At 37.8% G+C, this 23365-nt stretch overlaps 2 protein-coding genes across 2 annotated transcripts; one reads left to right on the forward strand and one right to left on the reverse strand.

Moving 5' to 3' along the window:
• Window positions 1-37: 37 nt before the first annotated feature.
• Window positions 38-12800, forward strand: LOC112563978. The gene is made up of 11 exons (XM_025238476.1): window positions 38-163; window positions 3254-4899; window positions 5240-5308; window positions 5905-6013; window positions 6231-6385; window positions 7873-8044; window positions 8820-8963; window positions 10122-10297; window positions 10397-10654; window positions 11865-12130; window positions 12398-12800. Exons 2-11 carry the CDS (start codon window positions 3868-3870, stop codon window positions 12576-12578), a joined length of 2562 nt encoding a protein of 853 aa, XP_025094261.1. The 5' UTR covers window positions 38-163; window positions 3254-3867; the 3' UTR covers window positions 12579-12800.
• Window positions 12801-14805: 2005 nt separating this feature from the next.
• LOC112563751 (ribonuclease P protein subunit p30-like) lies at window positions 14806-23307 on the reverse strand. The gene is made up of 11 exons (XM_025238042.1): window positions 23153-23307; window positions 22759-22826; window positions 20381-20443; window positions 19821-19895; window positions 17847-17912; window positions 17559-17648; window positions 16442-16558; window positions 15805-15834; window positions 15553-15590; window positions 15335-15414; window positions 14806-15018 (listed from the first exon to the last, which is right to left on the reverse strand). The coding sequence occupies exons 1-11, from the start codon at window positions 23229-23231 to the stop codon at window positions 14867-14869; spliced, it is 858 nt and encodes a 285-aa protein (XP_025093827.1). The 5' UTR covers window positions 23232-23307; the 3' UTR covers window positions 14806-14866.
• Window positions 23308-23365: the final 58 nt, after the last annotated feature.

Below are 23365 nucleotides of genomic sequence, written 5' to 3' on the forward strand. Positions count from 1 at the left end.
CTATCCGCTAAGGTCAAACATACCGGAAAAGCGTGTAAAAACCGGAACGGCAAATGACTGGAACTATCGACTACTATTTGTATTTTCATACTGAAGAGTGAGCATCGTCTGCTTCCTTGTGAAACGGTTGTCAGGGGAACGTCAACAGTTCTGACGTTCTGAGGTATGAGAATCCTGAACTGGTAAAAGCGTTAACGTAATTACATTTCATCTTGCACTGTTTTAAATGAATCGGTCTTGACTAGATGTCAAGTGCTTTTGAAGTGTAATATTACTTAAAGATTGCCTATACAGCAAAGACGTCCTTTTTTTCACGTATAGTGCTTATCTCAAGCAGATCGAGCTATATATAATGAAGCTCTATTGTTTACTTCTCGATAAGTACTCTAAGCCATACCAATATATTTGTCTATACACGTACATCATCATCTTCATCATTATTATTTTATTCCTCTCAGACCATATAATGAGTCCTTTACTACAAAATCTACAACTATGTAGTTATATATTATATATGTGGACATATAATATTCTCTAAAACATTTAATTATTTGAATGTATAACGAGTGTATATATAAATACTTTAGTGTCCGAGGTTTCAAAGTGTTCGCACTCCAGATTGTGTGCCCAATTTCTTCGACTAATCAAAATTTACAAGCAATTATTTGATTTTCTCAAATGTTATACAAGGTGGATCGATTCGACTTTCGGTACTGGAACAATTTGGTTTTGCGTGGGACGATTTGGTCACGGCTGTTGTAAAATTTACGAGCAATTATATAATTTTCTTAAACGCTATACAAGCTGGGTAGATTAAACTTTTCGTATTGGGAGGATCAGTTGGTCACGACAGGATGGGTGAGAGGTCTATATATTATAGAGTTATGGCGATACACTGTATGTGATTTTGAATCTGATCGGTCGAGTGACCATGCAGTGACTACTATATCTATCTTCTATATCTAACCCTAACCCTAACCCTCTTCGTGCATCAGGTTGCACATATAAGGCCTCAACCAGAGTCTGCCACCGATGTCGATCGGCTGAAACCCGCTCTATATAGGTGACCCCATTTCAAGCCCTTTCCTTTCATTTTCCTTTCCACTATTCTTCTCCAAGTTTCCTTTGGGCGGCCTCGTTTTCTTCGGCCTTCTGGAGTCCATCGTAGAGAGGTCCGCCTTTGTGAACCTGTGTGGTGATGGACTATTAGCTATTAGCGTCAAATAGCCACAACCAACTGGTGCAACTTACCTTGTAGTGGTGTTGTGGCTTGCGCGCCTTGTCGATCCGCAAAGCTACGTCGGCGGGAACCTTGTGCTCCTGGCGGGTTTAACCAAGCCAACAAGTCTGTCAGGGTAGAGGCCAGACTAAAAGGTTGCACTCTGGCCCTCCAGGTTGCAGGTTTTTCTTTGGGCTGACAACCCACTCATGTATACAAAAAAAAAAAAAAAAACCAAACTGTTACAGAAACAGCTAATACTACCACAACAAGAACCTTGCTGGAAAGATTCCTCTCTCGAAGAGCTCACGACGCTTGCTGGTGAAAGCCTTAGGGAAGCCAGCTCGCTGACTGATCTTTTGACGACCACAGCAAGAACCAGGATAGGGACCTGGAACATCAGAACCCACTACGAAAGTTGCGTCAGCTTAAGTAGCAAGCGAAATGAGAAAATATACATTCAGGGTTCTCGGGTTGTGCGAAACCAGATAGAATGGAAGTGGCCAGACCAGACTAGCATCAGGAGAAACCATTATTTATTCTGGCCACAAAGACATGGCCTAGGAACCAGTCTCACCATGGCTCATGTCAGCAAGATTAAATGTTAGAGGTTGTTCTTCTATGACGACCAGGAAGATTGTCGGCGAGAGCATACAACCTTTGCCTCACTCCAGTCCTTACTGCGAAGGAGTCGATCAGCATCCCGTTGTGTATCACACGTACGGCATGTCGAGTCCTCATACAGCTGCTGGATGATGGCAATGAACTTTAGTGGAAATCCGAGGTTTTGCATCAACTTCCATATGGTTTCCCTGTCTACGAAGTCAAAAGACTTCTCAAAATCCACAAAAAGTCACGTAGAGTGGCGACTGCCATTCGATGGACTGTTCAATGATAATTCGCAGTGTAGCGATGTGGTCTGTGCTTTATTTACCCTGCCGAAAGCCTGCCTGTTCTTGCCTCAGTCTATTTTTTTAGAGCAGTCTTCAGTCTCTCTAGAATGATTCTGGTCAGCACCTTGCCAATAATGGACAATAGTGATAATATATATAGCATAATAGTGATAATATATATAGCACCTTGCCAATAATGGACAATAGTGTAATCTATACTGGAGAGGGATTACACTATGCCCGTGAAAAGATGGATTGGCGAGCTGACTTAATTCCCGAGGGCTTTCGCAAACGCGCGTCATAGGCCCTTCCAAAGTAGGGTCTTTTTGTCCAGGCTCTCATTGTGCTTGTGTTGCATTTGCGGTTTCTGTAGCATATGGCTGTTTTACAGGGTGGGGATGCTAACCCACGCCCAACCCTCCTCCTTGATCTGGGCTTGGGACTGGCAGGTTACCCGGGAGTTTCCACTCGGAGTTGCATGCCAGTATAGTAGTGATATATAATATTTAAAGCTCTAATATATATTTCAGCAATCAATATATATGCTATGCATGAAATGGTTATAGATCTTTTACATATTTAGATAAACACTTGACTGAGAATCTGCAGAAAGAATAGGATGCATGTATATAATGCATATATGCACAGGGCATTCATCTATCTATATATGTTAGTGTCTATAGCTGCATGTGTTCTTACGTTGATCGTCAGCATCACCTACTTGGAAAGCACTTTATGTGCCTTGTTAGTATTCCTGAATCACTTAAACGGAAAAACAAATTATAATGCAGGATGTGGACGTATCAAATTATGATTAAAATCAGCTTAGCGTGTATGTATTTTCCATCTAACATATCACAATGATTAATAAAAAATCCTATAATATGACGTTTATGATGATGTCTTAAAAATAAAGTTAAATACTTTATTTTTTAATGGACGGGTGATCATACATAATTTTAACTTTAGTTAGGATAATATCGAAATGCTTAAATTGTAGAACTGCTGCATGAAAAAAATAAGATAGTTTATGTTTGAAATAGTAACAGAAATTGTTCAGTGCAAAAGCTTTCATTACATGCTATTTGCACTACATAATGAATATAAGGATTTTTATTTATTTATTTTTTTTTTTTTGCAGATGGAACACCAAGGGAGAGAACTAAACAGCATTCTTCTTAGTGGTGAATTTGAGGAAGAACATTTATTAAAAGAGATGGAATTCATGTTAAAGGTGGTATCATCAGAAGACAAGGACCTTGTTCTTAAAAAACAGCAGCTGATAAAAGAGCTTCAAACCATCAGAGGCTTATCTACATCACTCACAGAAGAAATTCCAACTGTTTCTGCACAACAGTTATCAGAATGCTTCAACATCCCCTCTGAAAATGACCGAAACAAGTTGGTTAAGGAATCAGCAGTATGTGGAAAATTGAATGACCTTTGTCAGAAAAAAACCTCCAATGCATCATATCAAGTACATTTTATGGAGCAGGTGAAAATTCATAGAAACACTAACAACTGTGCAGGTAGGAAAGATGTTGATAATCAGATTATACGGCTGAAAGAAAATAAAATTAACCAGTCTGTTGAGAATGTCAACACTGCTGCTGGTGGGAGTGTGAGTTATTGGGATGAAGAAGAAATTCCCACATCTAGTGATGGATCTTCTCAGTGTCATACAAGACTAAGGAGACAAAGAAACGAAAAGGTGGCTCCATCAATAAGTATGTTTCTCCAGAGGTCAAAAGAAAAATGAGCATGACAGAATTTGGAGGCTCTGAAACAGATAATGCTCAAGCTAAGTACAATGATATTCTCACAGATGAGGAGTTGGCAAGTACCATGCAAAAGCCAAATGACTTTTCAGAAAGCAAGGACCCACCCCACTGGTCCTCTGGCAGTACCAGTCCTCTCACACCAGTTGCAGCGATAGAATTGGGTGCATATCACTCAGCAACAGAGCAATCACCAACTAAAGGACAAAAAGACTATAAGTTTAAGGGGGGTATCATACCAACAAAGCCAAAATATAGATTTACTCCAGGCAGAGGGGATAAAAAAATTATGGATTCTGAAAGTGATACATGTTTTTCTGAGGTTGATTACAGTTCGCAAGTTTTGCCTGCTACAAAGTTGGTTGAATGTGTGCCTTTGGAGAACGTAAAGAAAACCAGCAGTTTCAGAGTTAATGCTTTAGACTGCAGCAAAAGTCTCAAAATAAAACCATCAAACACAGCTGGCAGCAACTTGGGCATATCCACATGGGGTGAGCAGATGCAATATGCTGACCATAACATTCCTGTTGATCATCATGGCTGCAGCAAGGATCGTGATACCCCAGTTAACATGAGTGATAGATCTAGCTCATACATCATGCTGAGACCTCGTGGTGATTCAGTAAAGGTGCAATCAGACAAATCACCAATAGAAAATTATCCGCAACCACTTCAGACATTGTTTGCTAGAGAGAAGAATTTTATCTTGAAATTGACAGATGACTATAGGGAACACATCAAGCCTAGATTTAGTGCAGTAAAGCAAAGTGCTAGCAGTCAATGTGTAGCTGATGACATTGATGTCAATGTGAGCAGGTCTACAGTTCATCTGGACAAGCTTACTGATGCATGGCCAAATCTAATGAAGACAAAATGGAAGTCTATGTCTGCGCCAGAGCTGCGTTGCATATCTGAGCAAGCAGAATGCAGGTGGTTGTCTCAATATGATTTACCCCTTTCATTAAAGAGGGATTTTTATGGGAAGAAGAAAACACCATATGGCGTACAAGTAGGTATTACTATTTGTGTCATAAAATTAAGAGCTATAGGCTGTCTTTGGAAAGTTAGAGAGAGAGAAATGTAAGTAAAAGAGAGTAAAAAATGCATAGATCAGTAACTTCAAAAAGAGTTTCTTAGTATATTGATGGAAGAAAAGTTGAAAATATTCTGCTTTTAGAAGTGTATTTTAATAAAAGTAACATACACCATGAACAAAATAAATGAAAATATCTTAACTAATTTTCTTACAGTCATCAACTGTAATTTATTTTGTAAATTAGCCAAACATTTATTAGTTATTCTTTCTTAACTTTAACTTTGCATTGCACATTTAAATGCTTTCACTACAGGATTTTGAAGAAATGCCTGTTCTTTTGTGGGGTGAGGCTGCCTACAAACACTACAGGCTGCTAGCAGCGGTATGGCAAGAGTCATGTGCACACTCAGATATATGATCGAGCTTATTCTGTTGATATTTGATTGGATGGGGGAATAATTCTCGTCTTCGCCAGAGTTACTGTTCTGTACATGTTCTTTCCAGTAGTTTTCCCATTGCTTTTTCATAAAATACTATCTTAAATTACGACATTATCAAAAATTGCACTCAAGTAGACTATATGTCACGTACAGTATTTTGTGCATAATATTTGTTTCATTTGGAACCTCTTGTAGCATCTTACAACATAGAAAATAATTAAACATGCTCCGGAGTAACATAAATCAATCAAACTTATATAGGCATCAATTAATAGACTACCAGATCTGGTGAAAATCAGACTAACTGTATTTTTGCATAATTATCAACCACCAACTGTCACAAACACACACATCCAACCAACCCGTGAAAGAACATATTGCCATATTCTGCTTTATTTGCTTAAAATCATAGACAATGACAATGACAATTGTTTATTTACGAGAGGTAAAATAACCAAGAGAATGCTTTTTTCCATTTAGCCCTCCCCCTTTACAGGTTACAGATTTCTTAAGAATAGACTGAATGGGTATTTCACAGATGGAGGCAAAAAGAAAGATTGAGATGATCAAAGAGATAAGAAAAGAAATTATCAACAAATATTCCTGCAAACAAAAGATGTTGGAAAATATTGTCAAAGCTGCAAAGGGTTAGTAATATAAATGTTCAGTTGTAATTACCATTATCATTTCTATAGTATCTATACTGTGTTGCTGTGGTTCAGCATAAGCATATCAACATGTATATTAGTCTATATAATTTATAAAATATTATCACTGTGTATATATATATATTCCACTTATTTCAGGTGTCCTATATTACTGTTATGGAGTAATCTACACCTCATTTTTTGTAAATTCATACAGCTTACTACAGCAATCCAACAGGCAAGAACAGGGATCAGTGGAAGGAGCTGAAAAAGGAAATTAGTCAAACCAGCAATGATAGCATCACTGACTTGAGACATAAACTGTCTGAGGTTCCCAGTTACCCATCATTTTTCACCTACTTCATTGTGTTGGTAAGGACATTAAAATCTGAAGAGAAGGTGGTGAAAAAGTCTTGTCTCACAATAACTCAATGCGATATACAGAGAACTAGAGAAGGTTGGAATGTTGAGGTCAAAATGCTGTGACAACATTTAAGAAGAAGCTCATGCCTCAGTGACTGATGGAACTTAGGAAAGTGGGATATATAGTAAACAATGTAAAGAATCAGTATAAGTAGCTGCAGTGAGTAATTGCAAACTGCAAGCGTGAGAGTGAATAAAATGGCTTGCATATTGCAAGTGGGTCTAAGAATTTAAATTCATCAGAAATATCATGATAGATATTAAAATATAAAATATGACGGCCCCTGTACCTTACTGCTCATAGTGAGCTTTATGAGTGGTTCACAATGTTTAGAGCACAGAGTGTTTAGATATTGTAGCTCAACCCTTTTTTCCAACTGTCTATAAACTATCCCTGAGGAGTGGTACTCTTATACTATATGAGCAGAGGAACATATATGACCAAATCAAAAGGGACTGTTGATGAATTAGGTACCCATTTCTAACAGACAGTTGATAAAAGGGCAGAGAAAAATTTCAGCCTTAATCATCAGAACACTTTCACACCAATGACTTTTTGATCCACAATCAAGTTCACAACAACCTGACAACCCAAAACAAATGATGATGTTTAAGTGTTGTGAACACAATAAGTAATATGTTTCTAATTGGTGTCTTCATGACTGGGGCTTGTGGATATAGGTGTTGCCAGATTACGAGTTGGTTCTGTATTCTGTCTTTCCCAAACCAGTCATCAGCATATATATATATAGCAAGATGTTGCATGCAGTATCTGCAGTAGTGATCTCAGCTAGTCTGCCCAAACTTTTTGAAATCAAAGCAGCACAAGCACTAACATATTATGCTTGCAGTTTTGATCAGAATCCTTTGCTGGAGAATTTTGTATTCAGGTAATACAAAAAGTAGTCATATTGTTTTATGGTCAGATTTGGTGCTGTGATGCAGTGAGATAGAGGTCAGATCATTTGACATTAAAGCATTATTTCCATAGCACCTTTTTTAACAAATGATATGTTACTAAATAAATACATAGTTAAATAAATGGAATATATGGAAATAATGTAATATTCTTAAATTTATACATTTTTGTAACTAAATACTTTTATTTATTACATTACATTATTATTACATTTTGAAGCAAATTTATAACTTTGCAAAGTGAAGTCAAAGACCAACCTGAATGGTCCTAACCCTAATCCTGCAAGTGCTCCATTCACAACATTGCCAGCAGTCAACACCAATCAGAGAGAGAGAATGAGCATACTTCACTTTGATAATTAATTAATGGATTGGAAGCTGAAATTTACAGGTTAGATTTATATTGCCTATATCTACCGATATCTGCAAAAAGCGCAAACCATTCAGGTTGGTCTTTAACACATTTTTGTTATATACATTTTTAACACGTGTGAGTGTGTTCTTCGGTGGCGGTTCAGGCACAGCTGGTGTCTTTGACAGTTTTGTGCATCTACGGCAACCTGGCACCATTAGGAATTCTCAGTCAAAAGCAACTGCGCAAAGAAGTGCAGACATTTTTAGGAGCTGAAACCTTTCACAGGTGGATTCCACCAAATCCTTGGATTGGTCCCCCTGCAAAATCTTTTCTTGGTAATAAGTGAATTTGCTTTTTGCATGGATGCATAACAATATTTTTATTTCTGTTAAGTTCAACACTTCTGCAATGGGCGCTTGTAAATTTGTTTTCGTAAATAAAATGTTCATAACTTTTGTGATGTTATAAAGGGAAATGTATAATTTATATACTCTTGTTCTGTTGTCCTGCTTTTTTTTATTAAGATTGTGTCTTTTTATTTTAACTGAAAAGAACTATACTTTACTATTGAAAATATTGAAATGAAACTAAAAATCCAAAATTCTGAATATCACCTCTAGACAAAAGGTATACATTGACAAGCTTTTTACTTGCAGGTGATAACCTATATTACATTCCACCTACAAAAGTTATCTTTGAATAGATGATTTTTGACCAAGTCATGGCTATCTAGTATAGTTTTATAAACAAAGCGTCTCATCCAGAAAGAAAAAAAAAGACAGTTTTGTGTTTCACTGGTCAGTTGTGTTGAACCACAAAATATTTGCACAGAATCACTCAAAAAGACATTCATTTTATATTCATATATATAAATCTATTGGACTAGCCTTTAAAATCTATGCTTTAAATTTTCTTGGATATATTTTTTGAATGATTGTTTTAGTTTTATTTTTCCTTTCATTCACACTTTCATTGTTTTTGCTTCATGTTATTCACTTATGTTGTTCAGTAATTATATTTCTATTTAGCTTTTCACTTTTTTAAAAAAACAAATATTGACAAACTACTGTCATAAGACTTACTTAAAAAGATTGTGCTAATTTTCAACAGAAATGGGTGCAACCTTTGCACCTTGCCTGCGAAGAGACCGCTATGTGCTGGAGCTGAGTGAGATGAACAGGTACAATAAATTGGATACAAAAATTTTGGATGCTGCCAGATGCCTGGGCCGATCAATGCTGCTGGCACTACAATGAGGGAGGAATGTGAGCTCTGGACCAATGGTAAACATTGTCTTTCACTGTGCTGATAAAAAGGACAATAGGTTAAGCTAAATGTTATCTAACATTTTTTGATTGTTGGGGGTGAGGTGTTAGAAACCACACTTTTCTAGGGGCTATAGCTTTTTTGTGGGTGTAGTGCCCATCTCCTCTCTATTTCACTACTTTACCTTTCCTGAATCCTTTACAGTCATGTACCCCTTCTTGACAATTGGGTTGACTGAGGTACATTTGCTATGCCACACTTTCCTCTGGGCTTGGATGTCAGTGCTGTAACCACTTAACTCACTGGTTCACTTACAGAAGAAAATTAAATATTATTAAGTATTATCTCTGTAACTGGGTTACCCATCCACAGTGCACATGATCATGTCTACTTCATGCAGATAATCTTCGTGTAGCCATAAGGTGCTTAACTTTTACTGTGGCAGACATTTGCTCATCATCTTCTGATGCTAGCTGCAGCCACAACATGAATGTTTAGTCTTCAAGTCTGTACAGTTCTTACACTTAGACCTTCAAGTCATGGCCAAGACACCATCTGGCAGATGTGTTTGCTAAGCCTGTTGTGGCTGGTGAAGCTGGTCTGACACTCTGGGTAAAGATTTTCCATTCACTGTTCTTCATTTTCTGGTCTGCCATGGTGATGACTACTCCTCAACATACTCTCTGAAGTCTGTGGCCAGTTGGAGAAAGAGACTTGAAACCATAAATTGCACTTTTTGCATACCAGGGGGCGTTTCTGCCACAGGTGTCCAGCTCTCTCAGCTGGGTCAGGTCTGGCAGCACTACATCCTTCATACATTCTAGTCCACTCAGATCTAGGTTAACATGGAGTTTTCTGCAACATTTCTAATTAAGTTTTTACACATATACATTGGAGTTTTTTTTTGTAACTGTCTGAGGTGGAGGAAGAAGAGCATTTTCCTTATTGCTGCTGTCCTGGTATAATGTTAAAGGCAGCTGTTTATCAGTCCAGTGATACATTTAGAATACATGGTTTTAATATTTTTGAAAGCAAAAGCTTATGAATCAGCTGTCTAGATATCAGTATTTGTTTCTTATTGCACGAAATGAACATGATTAAATATATATAATTCAGGGCAATGTAAATTTCCTTTGTTTTTGATAGGTGTTGGATGGTGGGGTCCTCCTCATTGTAGTAATCGCTTACCTGGAAAAAACAGCATTGCTCATGTCATTCGACCTTGCTGCGTGGATCATCAAGGAACCTGCAAGATGATGTCTTATGAACATTGTAACTTTTTAGGAGGAGCTTTTCATATCAGGAAAGAACACTGTGTTGAGGTGAGCAAATGAAATAATTAATATGCAAATATTTTTTGAACTCTTATTTGAACTTTGTCAAGATCAAATTATCACCAAGACCTTCTTTTGTTCATTTAGGTCAACTGCATTCAAGAAATATGTGCCATAAGCACATGGTTTCAGGTGGAGTCAGATCCAGAAAAACCATGGCTGCCTGCCAAGGACACATCTTGGCAGTGGTGGCGTCTGATCATTTCTCTAATCTATACTTTTGGCATTCTTCACTGCCTGATTCTGTTGATAATCCAATGGCTTCTTATGCGGCCTTTAGAGACAAGTGCTGGCTGGCTCAGGATAATGTTAGTATACATCTTATGTGGAGTTGCTGGTCAGATAGTAAGTATTTAAACATTTAAATTTTTGTGCCAGGTTTAAATTTAAATTCTGTTTCTTGATGAGTCAGATTCATGCACTTGATAATAATTGGAACCTTTTGTAATAATTTGCAAGAGAAGGTTTTTTTTTACACTATTTATTGGAAACAATTGCAACAAAAGTCTTTTTTTTACTGTAATCTTCATTTCACACAATGCAAGTGTTCAATCCCTTAAGGTTACCCCAGAAACAAATCTTGAGAGCATGGCAGTTATGACAGAGACTTAGTCTGTTGATTGCAATAACATGTTGGCCACAATGGAGCTGTGCATAGTTCTGATGTAAATGGACACCCATAGGTAGAAAGTTATGCAGTTTTGACCTTATTCCAGATCAAATGTGATATACATCCCTGTCTTGAACTCTCATTTGCCAGTAATTTTAAAATATTTTAGATCTTTTAAATTTAAAAAGAGAACTGACTTCTGTTCCTTTGTTATAAAACTTGTAATGGTGTACTGTCTCACAGCAGTTTCAAAGAAGTCTGCCAAAATGTGTGTGTAATAACTATGTTGATTTGTACTCCTTTTCCCACTACTAAAGCCAAGCCTTCAGTATACATCTTAGGCAGGTATCAAATGCATCTTAAATGGATGCACAAGACTTACATACATGAGGACACATACAGGGTGGAGGAAATCAGAGTACCAAGAGGAAACAGGAGTATCCAGAAAAAATTGCTAATGGTCAACTGAGCCAACAGATGTGATATCCAGAGAGAGGAGTATTGGAGCCCAGATCTAAACCCATGATATGCGATCCTGGCTGTTGAGGTGACAGGTGCCATCAACCTCCCCGTCTAGAAGACACAGCCTCAGTATTAAGTTGGCTACTGCTGTTGGTACTTGTCACTAGACTTGTGATGGTTTAGAAGCTGAAGTCATATTGTCATTCAGTATTCATTAGATGCCACATGTGAAACCTGTCATCATACCACTAATTAACTGCAATGCTGTAAAGAACAGCCAGCTCCAGCAAGTCTCTCCCTGTGGTTAGCCATGGATCACAGTCAGCCTAAGTAACAAATGTTTGGTTTTTTGGGGGACACTTTTTGTATGTATACTGGCCACACCTTGGAGTGAGACTGATGGTGTAGAGTTCGAAGAGTTTGATGACTTATTTAGAATCTATGGAACCTGAATGAAGATTTTGTGGTTATTCTGATGTGCAGGTGGCCAGCATAGCACAGCCTTATATACCGCATGTAGGTAGCACAAGTGGAGTTGCTGGAATGATAGGTGAAGCTGTAGTGGAGCTTAGCCAGGCATGGCATCTCCTGAAGAAGCCACAAAACGAAGTTATTAAACTGGCTTGCTTCCTGATTATTCTGTTGCTGATGGGCTTTTTGCCTTATGTAAGCTTGCTTGCAACTGTGACAGGGTTTGTCTGTGGGACAGTATGTGCCTTGATCTTCATGCCATACATCACTTTGGACAGGTGACGTGCTTCCATAATGCAGGCAAAACATTCATCTCAGTATGTTTTGCAAAGTAGAATAAATCACACTTCTGCACATCTCAGAATATTTCTCAATTCCAGAGTTTTAGATATTAGAAAAAATTCTCGCTAAGAATGTGTTGATGCATATGCATAGGTGTCTGTAGAGGTGTGCATGCATGTCTGGAAGTGTAAACAACCCATTTGAAAAACTCTACACATTCTTCCAAGTGTCTTATTGCTTCTCATAGTAGCTTTATGTTACAGGTGGGCAAAAGGTCGAAGAGCTCTTCTAATGACTTGCGGTTTGGTACTACTTGGACTGATTTATGTTGCCATTCTTTTTACATTCATCCAGATTCAACCACGACCATGCCATCTCTGCCAATCACTAGATTGTGTTTCCTTAACAGAAACTATGTGTGATGAATGGGACTTGTTTGGATAGTGGAGTCGGTGTTGCACTGCAATGAACTTCACAAACAGCCAAAGGCAAATATGAAAAACCATCGCTACTTGAACAAGCATATCTCTTCTAGTTATTTATCTTCTACACTTTTATAAGTCTTTGCTTAAGTGCAGCCTTTGGGTAATTGTCAGGACATGTAATTCATATTTCCTTTAATGACAGTCTTGACCGAGTAGCACAATAAAGTTTGTTTTTTTATTTCGTTGTGGTTTCATCAGCTTGTAACTGAATTTGCCAGCAAGATCATCAAACTTTGCAGTACTTGCAAGTTTCTGTCGTTTGTCGAACTTTGGATTGTGTTCTGTTTCTTTTTCTAATAGATCTGGCCCTGATAAATTTATCTTTTCAGGAATTTATTGGCTTTCAAAATGCTCTTTACAGTTTAGAGCCTGCTCCACCAATGACTTTTTTTTGTTAAAAACTATAATTGACTGAGCTATAAAGAGTTAATGGAAACTTACAAAAAAACCAGTATTTTAGTTTGAGTTTCAACTGATCCTTACATTGTGTAAATGAATATATTTTCTAATTTCTACCAAAAAGCAATCACCTCCCTTTCTAGCATATTTTCTATCACAGGTTGTTACATTTTGGCCTTCAATAATTATATATAAACAAATATAATCTAAAACAAGTTTTTACTACCGAATCAAAGATTTTTACATAAAAATACCGACATACCAAAAGACTGCTTTTCAATGTTTCTGATGTAGTGACTGTGAAAACTTGGCATATATGCTGAAAACAAATTCTAAAATTGTCACTTTAATCATCCTTACTTAATCCTAACTTATTAACAGAAGATTATTCTGAATAAGTTAAATTACAGGATACACTGCAAGTCTGACAATTTTGCTGATTTAATTTTTAAATGATGAATTTTTGATTTTCTAATTTTCCGTGCAAAAATTTCACACACAAAATTGCTAGTTTTTTCAAGTGACTTTCTACAAGAAGTATTTTTCTTTTTACTTATTCCTTTTGCTTTTATGATGAACTAAATAAGTTTTAAAATGACCTGTATTTGTTGATGGTCAAACATCTTGTCCTGCTCCACTTTCTTGTGGGTCCCCTAAGCCTCAATAGTGAGCCTGGTTCTGTTCATTCTTTATATTAAACAACTTTCATCTCACAAGATTTCTCACCAATTATATGCTGATGACATGCAACTGGACTGCTCCGTTTCACTGGCAGAGTTTAATTCTGCTACCAGCACCATAGAAGTCTGTATCAGCGATGTCAAGGACTAAATGGTAACAAACTCAATGATGATAAAACAGATGCCCTCCTTTGCTCAGAAGAAATCAATCCTCACTCCTTTGTCCGCCAAATCATATCAAGGAGGGTAAAACCAACATCACTTTTGCGTCATCCATTGGGAAATTTGATTCATTGTCACCGCAGACATGACTCTTGATAAACAAGTTACAGCTGTATGTAAATGTGCCATTTATGAGTTACATAAGATCACATTCTCTCTACATGTGCTACCAACTTGTCTTCTTTGTATTATCTCTGCTTTATTATTGCAACTTCTTGCTTCCCACACATCTGGTCCTTAGAGCAAGGAAACAGGACTACACCACTATCCCCCCCCCCACCTTATTTTCTACACTGGCTATCTCATCCATTTCTGCATTCAGTTCAAACTGTGCTGTTTTAATTTCTTTGCTAGCTTCTGCCCTATTTCTCTGAACTTCTCTTCCCTTAAATCCCAAGACAACTCCGCTACTCATCTGATGACTGTCTTCTATTCCTGTCACCAGACCAACATATGGTCACAGGATTTTTAATGTGCTTATGTGCAATGGAACTATCTCTTTCTTTATCCATCACCTCTTTCTACTAAATTCTTGAAATGTGCACTGAAAACACTCCTAACAGTCCACACAATGCCAGTCCTTTTTCACACCCTTTCCCCCTGATTGCTATTTCCCTGCTTGTCTTTCTTTTGCAAAATCACGACTCTCTCAGTCCTTGTTACTTGGATCCTCTTTACGTTTTTATATTTTGTCTTTTATTCATCACCAGCATTGCTGTTTATCTTTTTGTTCATATTTTGTTTGCTTGTTTTTCTGTCCCTCGTATGTTGCCCATGTCTTGTTCTTGTTCATAAGCGCCAAGAGCATGTTCCTTTGGAGTTTGAGTATGTGTTATATACATTTTGCATTTATTATTGCATAAATAGCACAACAGTACTGTATAATGCACTATCTTTCATCCTTTTATTGCTAGCACATGTACATGTTTAAAAAAATTCTCTGCAATTATGAAACAGTCATTTTCTGTATTTGTTTCTTTTTTGAAGGAATATCACGGTCATCATTAACACCTGACTTTTGTAGCAGCCATCTCTTTTTTGGAATCAATTCTGATGATTTGATGACACCCACTACAGACTTTCCTAGTCGGCGCGCCTCTGTAAAACCAAAAGTAAACATCTACTAGCACCACATATATAATTAACACCTCAGTAATAAAAGTGATGCTGAGGACACAGATAAACATATTCCTATATAACATTTTCAAGCAAAATTCTAAGTTACTGATTATTAATCTTATTATTTTAAGTGTAAATGGGCTGTACGCTACACTGTCTTTGAGTTCAACAGAAATGCTGCATATTCTAACACAGTAACAGGTGATCAAAATCTCCAGGAACATAAGTAATGCATGGTTTGATCACGATCCGAATTTCTTCTCTTTCCCTCCTTTTTCCTTCCTAAAATACAAACCTGAGTGCATTATCACAGCTCTGCAGGCTTTGCTGACTGCATCTTTACTCTGTGCTGAAGTCAACCCAAACAATAGGCCTCTAAGGCAGTATTAAAGAAAATAATCTGAAGCAACTTTGGGGTTGATGTCACTCCATGCCACTATTAAAAGATTAATCTTTTACTTGATAAATGCAAATATAAAATAATCCTTTACATTTTTGCTTAATAAAGGATACAAATTGGTGACATCATATGGACTTCTCAGTTCAAGTGCCTGAAATAAAATACCAGAGTTGATAAGAATCAGTCTAACAGATTAACTGTAAATATATCAATCATTATAAAGACAAAATGATTTTCTTATTCATAAAACAGATTGCTTTGTCTTAATCCTCTGAAAGTGTAAATGAAAAAGACTTAAGTACACTGGTTTCATTTTCATTGCTAATAAGGCCAGTAACATCTGTAGTAAAATAAATATCATTTACCTTTTCACATCCACTGCTAAGTATGATGCTCTGGAAAATATAGATTATATTTCAATATCAGATACAAAGTCATATAATTATCTTGAAGCTGCACTATAGTTATACCATTTAAAGCTAGAATAGACTACAAGCTCTTAACTGTATGGTATGGTGTCTGTGAAGGCTCCTCCCTCCACTACTTTACTGAAATCATCTCTGTCCACAGTCCTGCCCAAAACCTTTGCTTCTCATCAGACTCCCACATTCTATCCCTCCATCAAGATCATGTGACATGCAATATAAACAGCGTCACATTTCCATAGTATCTCATTCCTTAAAGGAGTACTGGAGTGCAAAATATTTTTCTAATGATTGGGTAAAGCTGAGTGCAAGATATTTTTTCCCCAAACCTAGGTGAAAACTCCTGCCCCTTCTGTTCTTAAGATACATGTTTATAAACATCAACAAGCACAGAAAGATGTAAAACAATTTACACCCTACTAGTCTTTTAAACTGTTTCCCTTAAACTTAACTCCATAGACCTATATGCACATCTCAACAACTGCAACAATCACTAAAGCATGCTGGCAACAAGTGCTAGGTGCATGTTTTGCCAAGCCACTCAGCATTTAATTCTGCTGGTATTTTGTGTTCTAACCTTTCCTTTGCATGCAGAAATCAGCTGATGTGCATTTGCAATGGTATTTTGACGAAAACTACTGTCTCTTATTGCTGGGCTGTACAGAATTTCAAAATGAATACCCCTTTCTATGGCCTGAAAAAGAAATGAAACATGGATGCATGTTCATATGCACATATGAAAGCATGAATGTACACGAGCTCACACACATTTAATCTTAGTTGCTTAATGTATGAGAAATAGATTGTGATAATCAAAATAATGTCTATTTTAAGAAAAAAAGTATTCATTATTCATTCCATTTGTCCTTGACTGGTTCTGATTGTTGAGGGAAGTGCACAGATAGACATGGTAGCTGACAAGGTTCACCACTCATGCTTGTCCTGGGCGATAGAAAGCAGATCCTGCACAGGACAATCAGTCTACTCCCTCACATCTGAAGCCAGTTCTTCCTCTGGTCACTAGGAAATCAATCATCCTATAAAGTACCTTGACAGTCTTCAACAAGTGTTGTGCCTGGTTACAAGATCAAAGCTTAAGCCACTTTACTGTTTGGTAATCGGTTCATCTAAACTGATACTTAGAATAGACAGTGTTTTCTGATCTGGAGCAGCAGCATACAGAGTTCATGTTTCCTATCCATAAATAAGGATCAGCACTAAGAGGGACTTGCCCAGATTGGTAAACCTGATGTTATGGCTGTGCCAGACCCTGTCCAACCCAGCCAATGCTGCTGTTGCTGTTCCAATCCTGATGTGAATATCTGTCCTGGAGCTGCTGTCTTTAGAGAGGATGGCTCCCAAGTACTTCTTTTACCTTTTTGAACTGGACTTCATTCATGTCCATATTTGCTTTAACATTGCCAATGATCATGATTTACTTTTGTCAATGCTGGTCTCCATTCACAGGGCTACATATCTTTCTTCTCATCTGGCATTCTCTAGACAACTATTCTGCATGCAGCCATGTCTGGTTTCTTTCTTTGGTAAAGCATCATGGACATGTTCATAGGACTGGGTATAATGTGCCTATGCAGTACTCTGTCCTTTAAAAAGCAGCACTTTGCTTTAGAATGTAGCCCTGTAATACTAACACATACACTGTAATATTGATACATAAACTGTATTTGACTTACCAAATTAATGAGATTTCTTCCCAAGAAGAATGGGATCTTTTCAGTCATATTCAAGCTTATTATATCCACTTCCAATGTTGAACATGCCAGCTGTATGAAGAGAAAGGAGAAGCTTGAATTTTCTCTTTTATGGTAACCTATTCTTAGATTATGCAACCTTACATTTTACATGATGATTTTTGCTATGTTACTGTTCGAGAAATTTTACCCCTGAATAGACTGATGTCCATGAATATGAGCCCAGGTGGAGTTGTATAAAACATTCTTTCCTTTTTGAAGGTAACTTACCTGAAAAGTCTTATCATTAGTTGGTTGCACTGCAATCAGATCATAAGCTTGAACTTCTGGGGAAGACTAAATTGAAACACATTTGAGAAAATTCATAATGATAATTTTTTTTTAGAAATTGTACATTGAATTGACCAATAGTGCTATTACATGGAACTGACCAACACTTCTCAAGTATTGTGAGCAGGGCACAAAACATTTACTGCACAAAATTTAGAATTAATGTTAAAAACTTTACAATCATAAAATTAAAAAATAAATAAATACAGAATGTATACAAACAATACAAATTTAATCCTAGCTTAACGCATATGAACACTTAACTTCCTTGTGTTGGGCTTGGAATTTAGGAAATGATTATACCCATCACTTGAGGTAAACTGATCTGAATCAGTTGCACAAATAGGATTCAATACTTCTTGGAGTTAAAGCCAAGGAGGATGAATAAAGACAATGCAAAGAGAATGCAGTTCCATGGGGGGAAAAAACCCTGTATATTTTGAATACAAAACAAATGTGCTAGGGGACCTAATGTACAGCTGAATACATACAAGCTAAAAACACATACAAACAAGAACAGTTGGTACTGCTGGTACACTGCACTGGGTCACTTTAGGTCAACACAGTAAAGTTAATCAAGTGTATGGTGAGGGGGATTAATGAATTGCAGTGTACACTTGTCAGACCTCGGGAGTAGGAACTCACTAGCCAGCAATATAAAGAGGGAGGATGTATTTCTAGAGATTTGGTGATCAATCAAGACAACTAAGACCCACCCCAGTCTTCTCTCAGATCCTGTTGTCACCTGTACAGGTTCCCCACAAGGCTGCTGCTAGTCTCCACTGCTGTTCATACTGTATGCTAGCAGTTGTAGAAGCACTATGAATAACTTTCTTGTAAAATTTGTAAATGATACTGCCTTGCTGTCTCTTTTGTATAATAGTGAACATGATCATAGTGGCACTCTTCCTGACTTTGTTCACTGTTGTGACAAACAACAAACACTTTCTTGTCTTGAATGCTTCAATGACTAAGGAAATGATCTTCCACTTTTTGACGAACAGGCCTGAAGCAGTCATCAGTATTATCCATGATGATGTCATCGAGGTAATCGACTCTTACAAATATCTAGGTACTATCTTTGATAACAAGCTTAAATGGGACATCAACACTAATATGATGCTCTGTAAGAGCCAACGTTTGTACTTTCTACTAAAACTCACATCTTTCTCTGTCAGCTCTGTCATCCTCGCTCGGTTCTATCAGTCCTTCATTGAAAGACTCATCACTTTTTCATTCATCTCTTGGTTTCACAGCCTCTTCCTAGGGCACAGGAACAGTCTTGTCTCCCTTGTTCCAAGATCACCAGAAGAGGGATCTGGCAGCTTTTTGTCATCAGCAAATTCTTAGGAAAGCATCCCTCATCCTCTCTATTTTTGATCATGTAAGTTTTCACTCTTGCGGTCTGGCTGTAGGAATGTGATGCCTGTATGCAGAACCAATCGCACCACAACTCATTCATTCCACGTGGCACTCACTTGATAAACTCTACTGGTCATGATCTTGTAATAGCCTGAGGTCACCAACTGTATCTGCTATTGTTGGGAATGTGTGTGCGCGCGCACGGGAGAGAGAATGTGTGACAGAGACAACTATTTCAACATGTACATTTATATTATTTCTTTTATATAATGTACAGGTATATATTATTACAAGTACGAGCACTATCTTGAATTGCCCCACAGGATCAATAAAGTAGTATTGTATTATAAACAAGGGATACTAAACTGTTCCTGTAAACTAGGAAAACGTCAGGGTTGACAGAAAATGACAGAAAGATTGGTACATGTTTGATAGTTTGATAAACTTGAAGATCATTCATCATTTACATAGAGATGCTTTTTGCAACAACACTGACTCATACAAAGAAAAAGAAATGCACTCAAAGCTTGCATTTTTGGGTAATTCTCTTACCAGTTTGTGAGCACTGGAATTGTCATCTAAAACTGCTGTTATCCTGGAAAACTGGCGAAATTTGCGACTTTCCAGCTAAATTTAAGCAGAGATAAATTTTTCTTTTTTTCACTTGAAGACATACTGCAAGAAAGTATCAATGATTTGCAAATATAAAAATCTGTAGCACTTGTCTTAATTTTTATTCTTTAAATCTCTGCATTTCTTAAACGCTTAATGGAAACAGTTGTTTAAATGGGTTTCATGGGTTTATGTCAGCCACTTTGTGAGAAATGAGGCCAATGTGTGGTTGAAAATTGCAATACCAGCACAAAGAGATGCTGAGCTGATGTGCACTGAATTGGTAACTATAAATTGTAGGAACACGCTAATAGGTTATATCACTACCTTAAAGATACTCTTTGTTGCACTGAAAACCTTTAATTTATAAATGGATGATTATTATTATTTCAAAAGCTTTTTTAAAACCAGTCTTTAAAATTAATTGTATCATTGTTTGTGGTCAGCAGATTGCTCATTGTCTACATCTGCTAAGATTATGAATCAGCAACAAGGTTTACCTTTAACAAATGATCGCTGTGATCACTGATCTTCACCATCTTGGGCTCTGTCTCAACTGCAATCTTCAAATATTTTCAAGTTTGTTAGCCTTTTGATTTTATTACACAAACAGAAAATCTATATATAACATAAGAAAATGTATATAAAAAAAAAAGGTGGCAGGAAAAAGGATTACTTGTGTGTGTTTTTGTAAAAATCTTTTAGCTTAGTTTAGTCCTTGTTACTCCTCGAGGAGCATAGGGGCGCAACACCTCCTCACCAGTGGACCCAGTTTCGGGTAGCCGAACCATACAGCAGGACTGCCTTCACATTGGTGTTGAAGATGCAGGTCTTACCGCTGAAGGAGAATGCTCGGGAGTTCCTGATGGGGCACAGGCTGTTGAAAGCATGCCTGGCCTTGTTGATGTGGCTTTTGGTGTCATTGTCCGCTCTACCATCCTTGTTGGCAGTGCTCCCCAGACATGAGAAGCACTCTGTTTTCAGGATATTCTCTCCTTAAAATTCAATTGGTAGTTCCTGCTTGTTGTTGATTCTCATTACTTCAGTCTTCTTTCTGTTGAACTTTAAGTCAGTCTTCTCTGCTTCCTCTGCTAGCTTTACTCTGTTTGGTTTGTGCATGTTGCTGCCGATGAGATAGGAGACTGTCATGCGATAACTAGTATAGGGCTATAGAGTTGGTGTCACACTTCTGCTCCCTTAATGTGACGGGTGGATGCGTTGGTAAGCAGACTGTCAGAAGGTGAAATGGGTAACTGTGGGGATGTGTTAGTGGTAAGTTATGTCGAGGAAAGAGTAAGCTGCCTTTGGCGGCACTGGACCGTCGGGTGGACAAAAGGCCAAGAAGTCTCACCACCGTTTATCTCCCCTGGAATCAGTAGGCCGGTGACCGCGGACTGCTTATATCACGACTGACATAGCACAGAGTCAGGTTGGAATGTGGGATGGCAGTTGTCGCTGCAGGGGATCTCTCAGAGAAGGAAGGAGAAACGGTCAGACTATGCCCGTTAATTATAAAGTCCACAGTTCAGCTAAAACGGGACAACAGTGCCACCTTTTATTGCCACCAACTGGACACAGGTAGTGAATAGGAAACCAGACGGGATGGCGCCGTAGTCGCAGATCGCTTTACTAGTGAGAGGGGGTAAAGAGGGGGTGTAGTGTGGGCAGGAATAAGTCAAAGTGACCATCTGTCCATCACGTGTTAGCTACGGAGTGATTGGATGTAGCTAGATAGCAGAATGGTCAAAGTAAGTCTGAAGTATGTTTGACCAATCACGAGAGAGAATGATCCTCGCAGATGAGGATTCATTACTGTTATTGACCAAGAATTGGGGTCTTCGCGTCGGGTTCTCGAGTAGTAAAGTTGTAACAGAGGTCTGTTTAAGGCTGTTCAGATTCTCCGCTGTGAGTTGTCTTGGAATCGAGACGGCTCTGGCACAACTGACTCAATAGGTGCGAAAGACCCACTCTAGCACAGAGTGCTCAACGCTTCATCTTCAGCAGCTGTCTTGTCGCTGACAGCAGAGGGAGGCCGGTAGATAAGCATTGGTCCTTATTAGGCGTGGTCAAGCTCTGACCACTGTTACAGCCTAAGAGGTGAGAAAGAGACATGCGATGGCACATGGCAGTGCCAGAGTCTCTGCACTTGGAAAGGAACCCGTTACAATCGACGGAGGATATGACAACGGATTCTCGGACGTCTGCATCGTCGAGGGCCCTCCACATGATAAGAGACTTTTATGTGGAAAGATTAGTGGCAAGTGTGTGTTACACAAGTGCATGTGCTGTGTGTAGTAAAGCTAATTAGTGGCTCATGTTATCTAGACTAGGGGTAGAGAAATAATGGGACACCTAGAAACGGCCATATTTTGAGATTGCATCATTTTGTAAATTGTTGAAAATACTCTCGATTATTAATAACTTTCTTTAATATGCTTAATTGCCTTGTGTTTTTATTGGGGAAATCGTGCTGGGGACTTGAGTCAATTAAGAGTGTAATTAGCAATTTAGTGTAAGTGTGCGCGTACAGTAAATGTCGGCATGAGTTGGTAGAGGTGTCGAGAGTGTGATCAGCCTGAGGCAACGGCAATCGCAACCTCTGATCATCTTCGTATGCTCATTCCCCAGAGTTCACGACAGAGACTAATGTCATCTGTAAAGTCCAGGTCCTCTAGCTGTTTGGTGAGATACTGGTATAACTAGATACTGGTGTTGTTGTCTTGTGCATAATCCAGTGTAAAGCAGTTTTTATACTTCAGTTATATAGCAATTAACCATACTTCCATTCAATTAAGATCTATCCAAATTATAGCTTTCACCTCAAACAAAAGATTACAATCAGTTACCAAATACAAGGTCACTACTATTACTTCAATACCTGTTTTTTCTTCTTGCTTTTCCCTGTGATGGTCAAAAATGTGTTCACTGCTATCCAGTCATATCCCACTATATGAGAAATAAAGAGAAAATAATGTACAAAAGGCTATATAATAAGCTAAATGCACAGTGCTATCAGTTTCACTTATTTCCACAGGCAAACCTGATTACCCAAGGAGAAATGTAGAAGGCCTCTTTTTACCCTTCTCTGGGCACGGTTATCTTCTAAAGTCTTAGCAAGCCTTGCTGTGTCCATCCCATTTAGTACGTCTTTTTAACAAATTTGTCATAGGCCAAATATTCTGCCTATTTTTATTTGTACTGATATATTTATTGACCTTTCTAATGCTACATATATATATATACTAAAATTAAAAATAACGCAATATAATTACGTCGAACAGCCGTCTGACAAATGTTCTCAAGTACTTTGCCTTCAACAGATGCTACACAAAAATCCGAAAATGCCGCCATGTTTGCTAACGCCTAAAAACGTTATGGGGTGATGGGTCTAAATAAAGTGAAAATAATGCTTCATCAAATTACAGACAATAAATAGTTTGAAACTTTTTAAAAGAAGCATAGTCATTTTAAATAGATATTTTATA

The sequence above is a fragment of the Pomacea canaliculata genome, linkage group LG5 (assembly GCF_003073045.1).
Source record: "Pomacea canaliculata isolate SZHN2017 linkage group LG5, ASM307304v1, whole genome shotgun sequence".
Lineage (NCBI taxonomy): Eukaryota > Metazoa > Mollusca > Gastropoda > Architaenioglossa > Ampullariidae > Pomacea > Pomacea canaliculata.